The sequence below is a fragment of the Chaetodon trifascialis genome, chromosome 7 (genome assembly GCF_039877785.1).
Source record: "Chaetodon trifascialis isolate fChaTrf1 chromosome 7, fChaTrf1.hap1, whole genome shotgun sequence".
NCBI lineage: Eukaryota > Metazoa > Chordata > Actinopteri > Chaetodontiformes > Chaetodontidae > Chaetodon > Chaetodon trifascialis.
Genome location: NC_092062.1, coordinates 18,301,291 through 18,308,519, shown reverse-complemented (window position 1 = coordinate 18,308,519; position 7,229 = coordinate 18,301,291). Strand labels below are relative to the sequence as shown.

The 7,229-nt window shown below is 44.0% G+C and overlaps 1 protein-coding gene across 1 annotated transcript; it reads right to left on the bottom strand.

Moving 5' to 3' along the window:
- Positions 1 to 5,373, bottom strand: macc1 (MET transcriptional regulator MACC1). The gene is made up of 5 exons (XM_070966500.1): positions 5,294 to 5,373; positions 3,862 to 3,984; positions 1,721 to 3,765; positions 1,433 to 1,621; positions 1 to 1,335 (listed from the first exon to the last, which is right to left on the bottom strand). Exons 2-5 carry the CDS (start codon positions 3,974 to 3,976, stop codon positions 1,132 to 1,134), a joined length of 2,553 nt encoding a protein of 850 aa, XP_070822601.1. The 5' UTR covers positions 3,977 to 3,984; positions 5,294 to 5,373; the 3' UTR covers positions 1 to 1,131.
- Positions 5,374 to 7,229: the final 1,856 nt, after the last annotated feature.

Below are 7,229 nucleotides of genomic sequence, written 5' to 3'. Positions count from 1 at the left end.
CCATAGTGTCATTAACTGGGAAAATTACAACTGTCACATAAGTTGGTAAGTATTCAAATAAGATTTGAATAGCAGGTATAGTAGTTTTTGACAGACAGCTCACATTAGATATTAGTAAATTTCCCCAGTTAATCAGTAAGTTTCCTGCAGTTAAATTTTATTCACATCTCATGCAAAACATCTGTATTTCCATATCAAAGATAACAATGGTTGTCTCACATTTCAGTGATTGAAGGCACTGCACACTGTGTATGGCACCACTCTAAACTAAGAGGTTTCCATCTGACAATCTGATCATACAAACGTCAACACAATGAAATCATCTGCTTTGCACACATCTAAAACATTACATTATAAAAATAGCAAACACATATATTTAAGATAGTTTACGACACTTGTACAATGGCATCTTTATGGTTTGTTCACTGGCATCAGGAAACTTTCACTTTGGCAGAACATTCTCCATTTTCAGCACAGAAACTTCAATTCAGATTCACGGGCTGTCAGTACTGCAGCCCTTGAGATTGTTAATTAGCAACAGTGTTCACATTATTCAGTTTGCTGACTGTTCATTCAACTACTTACAGCATATCACAGAAAACCAAAAGCGACTAAAAGAGACTGAATACAGTCACTCGTTTAAGTAATGTAGTATAAATCCATTCAGTAACGCAGGTTTGCATTTGAGAATCTGGATCTACTATTAAAAGTAGATGGAATACACTAGATTAGAGTACTGATACCAAAGACAGCTGTGAACATTAACATACCAAAATTTACTTTACAGCTTGATCACATTTGCACAGACACACAGAGAAAAGTGACAAACCACACGTCTTTTTCTTCTGTTTGTGACATTCCTTCACAGCTCAAGAATTGCGAGAACATATTTGACACTCACCAAGTGAGATCTAAACGTATAGTGCAAGTACCCGATTGAGTTTCAGTAAAGTTGCCTCTAATGCTTTGGGTAAAAATGCGCATGAAATCAAACCAAGCCAAAGTATACAGCAAAAAAAAAAAGAGTAAAAAAGGAACAATATCAAAACATTGTTGCTTTGTAACCAAACCTCCCTGTCTCTGCTTTTCCCAAGTGCGCGGGGGTCGCTGTCGTCACTACAGTGTGTAAGTTTAGGACTTTGGGTACGCAGAGGCTCGAAAGATGTCTAGACAGTTCACCGTGATGAGGCAACCAGTCAGCTGCCTCCACTGTCTGGTGGCAGGGTTTTTCATTTTGTCCAGGACCAGGTGCAGATCCTGGATCATGTCCCTGTAGCTCTCTCCATAACACAGACTCCAGGAGTACAGGAAGTCATAAGCAGGCTTCCACATGGACTGAAACACAAAATGAACATCACATTCAAGGCACGTCAGAAATTTTAGCTACTCGACATGCATTACTTGCTGTGTCAGTGCCTCGTGTTAAACTGACCTGGGAACTGACTTCTCCGTTGTTTCCTCGGTGCGGCGCCTCATAGCCTGCTATGTGAGCGCTGGAGAGTTTTCCCATCTTCTCAGCAAGCTCCCGCCATCGAACTCCCAGCTCCACAGCAGTGGACAGGATGACTGTGTTCTGTATCAGCTGCGCCACAAGATTCACAGAGTCCATCTTCAACAGACCCTGAAGGTGATAAACACAGAGAGAAACTGTACAGCGCAGGAAATCAGAGCAGGAAAGCTGTGAAACTGCTGCTGCATGAGTGGAGGGTTGTGTGCTTACCACCAGGAGCTCGTGCAGAAACTTTTTTCCGGACTTCTCAGCGTGGCAGTCTTCCTTCAGCTTTTCCAGCACGCAGGCCACTTTATCAGCCTCAGTTTCGGCGTACCTCCGCGTGATGGCGTCCAGCGACAGGTTGCTGTACCCTAAAGCATGAGCAAAAGCTCTCCAGCTGGTTATGTGCTCAGTGATCAGCGTCTGCATGGCCGAGTACATGTAAGTAAGCTTCTTGAAGGGCAGGGTCATGTTGTCCAGGAGGACCTCTGTGGTGATCTGAATGCCGGTGAAGTCGATCACTTGGTCTCTGGTTATGAGCTTGACGTTTTTGCAGTGAACCAAACCAGTCCTGCCTCGGAGGAATCCAATATACCACTCCTTTACTTTTGAGTTACCCACTGACCTAACAGTCTCTCTGGAGAGGAGAGCCACAGTGTCCCCCTTGAAATACTCCAGAAGGTAGTCTACGCGTGGCTGACGGAGAACTGACTTCAGGGCGACGCCATACCAGTCTAGATTCACAGGTCTGTCAGTGAACTTGGGGAAATCTGGAACACTTTCCTCAGGAATAGGTGAGGTTCTTAGCATTTCAATCCGCTTCTCTATTGGCCGTGACATTCGCTTCTCTGATCTGATGGGTGCTGTGGGAGGGGACGGCACCTGGAAATGTGCAACAGTGGCCGCGTTCGCTTCCTTCACTTGCAGATCTAATTTAAATGGAGTCATTTCTGTATTACTAGCACAAGATAATGCAACTGGCAGGTGCAAAACAGTCCCTATTTTGAGCTGACTTTGTCTCACTTCTTTCAGTCTCTCCTCAGGTTTGATTTTAAACACAGAGTCTGTGAGGTTGACTTCGACGTGCAGGTCGTTCACTTTGTCTGGTTTAAACCCGTGTTTGCCCCAAAGCTGCAGCACGAGTGGAGGCACATTTTTGTTTCCTCTAACTGAGAACGGAAGCTTTGTGGGGACTTCCTCGTGACAACAAACCACTATTACAACCTTGAACGATGGATGGATGTACCTGGGACCATAAACTGCTACTGTGATATGACGGTTGAGGTAATCCCACACTGATGTAGCAGGGGACTGGATTGCAGAGGCCTCTGCGACTGCAATCACATAAAAATGTGTCTTCAGGTCCTGGAAATTCATCTGCATCATGTTCTTGTGAATGTAACAGTTGTTCACCTTAAGATAAGGTCCCTCTCTTTTGTTGGACACCATGCCAGCCACAGTAGTCATCACCTGACTTAGTGGGTCACTCTTCACATCTCCAGACAGTTTGATGTCCAGAGAGATAGACTCCTTTGTGTTGATGTTGCTGAGGACCACCTCTAGCAGTGGACTCATGGTTGTCATATAGTTGTTATTGAGACCAGGAGGAGGGTCTAGCATTGCTTTCAGTGTAACTTCCTGGACTTCCCCAGGAGGAACATGGCCCTCTGGGATATGGATGCTAATTTCTGAGTCTGGTAATTGTACTGAGCCTCCAGCGTGGCCGATCTTGCAGATGACCTGAAAGCCAGTGGCCTGGGTCTGAGCCCACCCTGGACTCTGGCTCATCAGATTTAAGTCCAGACATGAGCGGGTCAGCTGCCTGTGGCTCAGCCAGGCCATCTTATAGGCCTCTCTGTCATTCTTTAGCCACTCAAAATCTGGGTTCAGCACCGGCTCGGGCGGCAGGAAGCTGTTTGCCCGTTTTGGCACTTTTCTCTCCAGATCATCCAGAATATCCGAGGCGCTTCTCCATCTCCCAGATCTGTTGCTGGCTTTGTGTTTCTTTTCCAAAAAGTCTCCCATGTTGCCTTCATCGGAAGACGTGCTGATGGCATCATCGTTATTTGTGTCCAAATGCTTTTCATTGTCTTGTTTTACGTTGGATGTGTTGGAAATGTGTTTGTCTGTGCTGCTGTGTACAATGTCATCTAAGAAAGGATTTGATCCAGACAGTTTGTTCCAAAAGGGGTTTTTTGACTGAGATGAAAGTGCGGCTTCTGGCTGTGAAAGTGGCCACTCAGAGTTCTGAGTCGTTCGTGTCACGTACCCCCCTGTGGAAATATCAGAGCTTGCTTAGGAAGTCTGTTAACATTATCAACAGGTTTTTAAATGTGAGTTTTGTGTAAACTTCAAAATGAGGATTTTACCGTTCAGGTTGTCACCGGCTGAAGCACTGTCGTCCAGATCAATCAGTGTCCCCTCAGATTTACTCCTCATAAGACTCCCAACACGACGGAAGGACTTTGCTCTTCCAGCTGCCATATTTTCATCTGCAAAGATAAAAACTGTATTGTTTTATACGATATATTAAGATTAATATAATAACAATATAACAATACATTAAGATTAATCAAGAAAATAATGGGCAGATGTCTCAATTAAATTAAAAAAACTTATCAGTGAGCAGACATGTATTTTGTAAGGCTGTGAAACATGCCTTACAGTCACTACCTACACAATTGAAGACATGTGAATAAAGCCATTGTCGTGTCTCAGCTATGTTTCCCTCAGCACAGTGAGCCTCAGGCTTTCTGCAGGGCTCCTTGTCTGTTACAGAAACTGTTCCAAAACACAGAATAAAGCCTGAACTCTTTGGTCTGTCACTTGTTTGCGTAAAAGGACACTACCCATTCATGACTTGTCACAGTGAGTCAGTCATTAATAATGTGGTTTCCTACACCAGTGCACAAAAACAGGTTGGTCTTGTCAAGCCTATGACACAGTAGTCGGTTCTCTCAGTGCTTCTTGCTGTGATCAAAGTGCAGTATCTCTGTAGTACTGATATTGCTACAGTTCTATATGAAATAATATATGTACTGAATGAGATACTGGCAGTACTTCACATCCTGATGAAATACTGCATGACAAGCTCATTTCCTATGCACTGTACCGTCATTCCTGCAGCACAGCGACCCTTCTCAGTATTAACTAAACTATTCTGATGGCAATCATCTGCTTGTTTCTCTCTGTTTTATTTAATCAGCTGAAAATATTCTCAAACAAATCTGACCTTCATTAATAATCCAAACACAGCAAGAAGCACAGATTCAGACATAAAACCCCTGAGCTCCAGCTTCACTGTAACTGCCAGCAGCCAGCACTGAACAGGTGTGTAGCATACACTCAGTGGTCCAGCTGGAGTTTGTCAGCATTCGTGCTCACTGTCAACGACTGAACAGAGGCAGAATTTACATGAACACAAATAGAGATATATCTATGTATCTGTGCACATCAGACAAATGTAAAACTACACATCTATCTATGTAACACATGCACCAAGACTCATGTACACATTTACAAATACAACCACACACTTAAATGCAACCTGTGCATAAGTTTTAAAATTCCATAAAACAACAACATAGAGCACAAAGTCTAAAAACAAACAAACAAGGCCCAAAGACACCCATGTTTGCTTCCTCTCACTCCTGTGTACAGTATGAGTGCTGTGGGCAGGGTTGCTGATTTCAGCCTAGTTACACGTTAATAAAGCAAATCCTATTGAGGCTACTTCCTGACCTGAAAATGCGACAGGAAAAACCACCAAATAGGCGAAAAGAAAACAAGGTTTGATCTCACCGTCGGCATGAGATGGTTGTAGTTTTGCCTCAGCGCGTTGGCAGGAAAAGGGGCCAGTCCACTATCATTTACACTTCTTGTCTAGGGCGTATCTGTGAGGCTGGCCTCCTCACGTTACAGCGCTTTACTCCTGTTTGCTCTCAGGCACGGAGCATTTTGGGACTGGAAGTTCAAAATAACGCAGGAACCCCAGCAGAGGAGTGGCCTCTCCGGCTTAGTAACTACAATACCCACAACGCACCGCTGCGTTTACGCACGGGACTTACAACACCTGAAACCGAGCGATACCTGTAGTTTCGCCAGGAGTGATAAGCGTGCTGAAAGGCTGTGAAAGCATGCTATCGCACATGTCGGAGGTCACAAGTTCGACGAGAAGACACACGAGAAAGAAGGTTAAAGTCACCCAGTAAGCATTTCTCCTAAAGATGAGTTAAATATATTTTCAATGACGCAGCGTCTGCAGAGCCCACCGCAGTGGGGCTTGGCCACAAAAGCAGGTGCTTACGTGATCGCTGTTGTCAATTACAAATCCAGAAATGACAAAAGATGGGTTAAGTTATCAACAGTATTTCCTGTCATTCATCTGACACCTCTGTCGGTAACAGCAGCGCTTCATTGATTTACTGTGCCGTTATCGCTGCTATAGATCAGAGCCAGAATAAGCTTAGAGGTAAACAGAATTTAATCTCATCAAGGACACGAGTCACGTCTCGCTGAACAGGTAATGCTGTCATGAATGAGTAGATCACACACTGGGGCTGTTCCATCTCGTTCAGTTTTTAATAGAAATAATATCACAGGAAGTCACTATTTCAAGCTCACAGGTTAACCCTAAAGTGGAACAGGAGCATGCCAAAGTGTATGAAAAGCTTCAAATGGCCCTTGTGCAGAAGCTTGCTGTTTGTTTTGCAGCTGTCATCTGTGCTGGTGAATGTCCATTCTGCAGTTGAAGTGTTCTATCAGAGCTGTTGTGGTCTTTGGATGCAGGCCCTGGCATCCACAGTCAGTCAGATCTCCAGGAATGCACCTAAGCACTCTTGAGTAGATTATGAATTTTCATAGCAAATATGGTCAGGGGCTGCAGGAGCCTGGACTCTGGCATGACTAATAAGCATCCCTTCCTGCAGAAGTGGAAGTTTTTTTTTCTGAAATATGTGATTCGGCTGAAAACCCATCAATTTGTTGAAATGTGACCAGTTCTGTTTTGTGGCTAAATGTCTTACATCGTTCATGATGATGCTGGTGTCACTTAAATGTGAACCAGCTCAGATGAAATCTGCGTGCCTCCCACTTTGCACCAGAACACAGATGCAAGCGTTTCATGACCAGCTGAGTCACATCATTTTGTAACAAGCATCTGAAACAGAAAACAGATTCGTGAGTCAATTCTGCTCCCTTGTGGCTGTTTGGAGAACATTGGTGGGATAAGGCTACAAATCCCATGAAAGGGACAAAGCCAAGTGTTGCTGGTGTGTCTCAAGCCTTATATAGTCTATTCCTCTGAGCCAGCGCTCCACAGTTCAGCAGTCCCCGGCTGTTCTGCTGAGATGTTTAAAAGGAGAGAAGTCCGAAAATACTGAAAGACACTTGGCTCGTGCTGTTTTTTCATGGGATTCCTTGACATCAAGAAAAATCTGGAATAACTCCAGACTCCTTTAATAAAATACGCATTCTTCATTAAAGACATTGTGACATGTCACAGTATAGGCACAGGTGTAAATGAATGATGCACCTGTGTGACGATGACGGGTCAGAGGGTCTGCTGTGAAAAGGGGCTGTCGCCAGCGCTGAGTTGTGTGTTATGAGGTGCAGCAACAGTTTTTTTTAATACTTTAATCTCTTCAAAACAACCAGCCATTGTTCTTTACTTCATCTTAAAAGAAGGGCTTTCATGTTGTTACTGTTAGTAGATTAAACTGAGAATTGTTGAACGTGT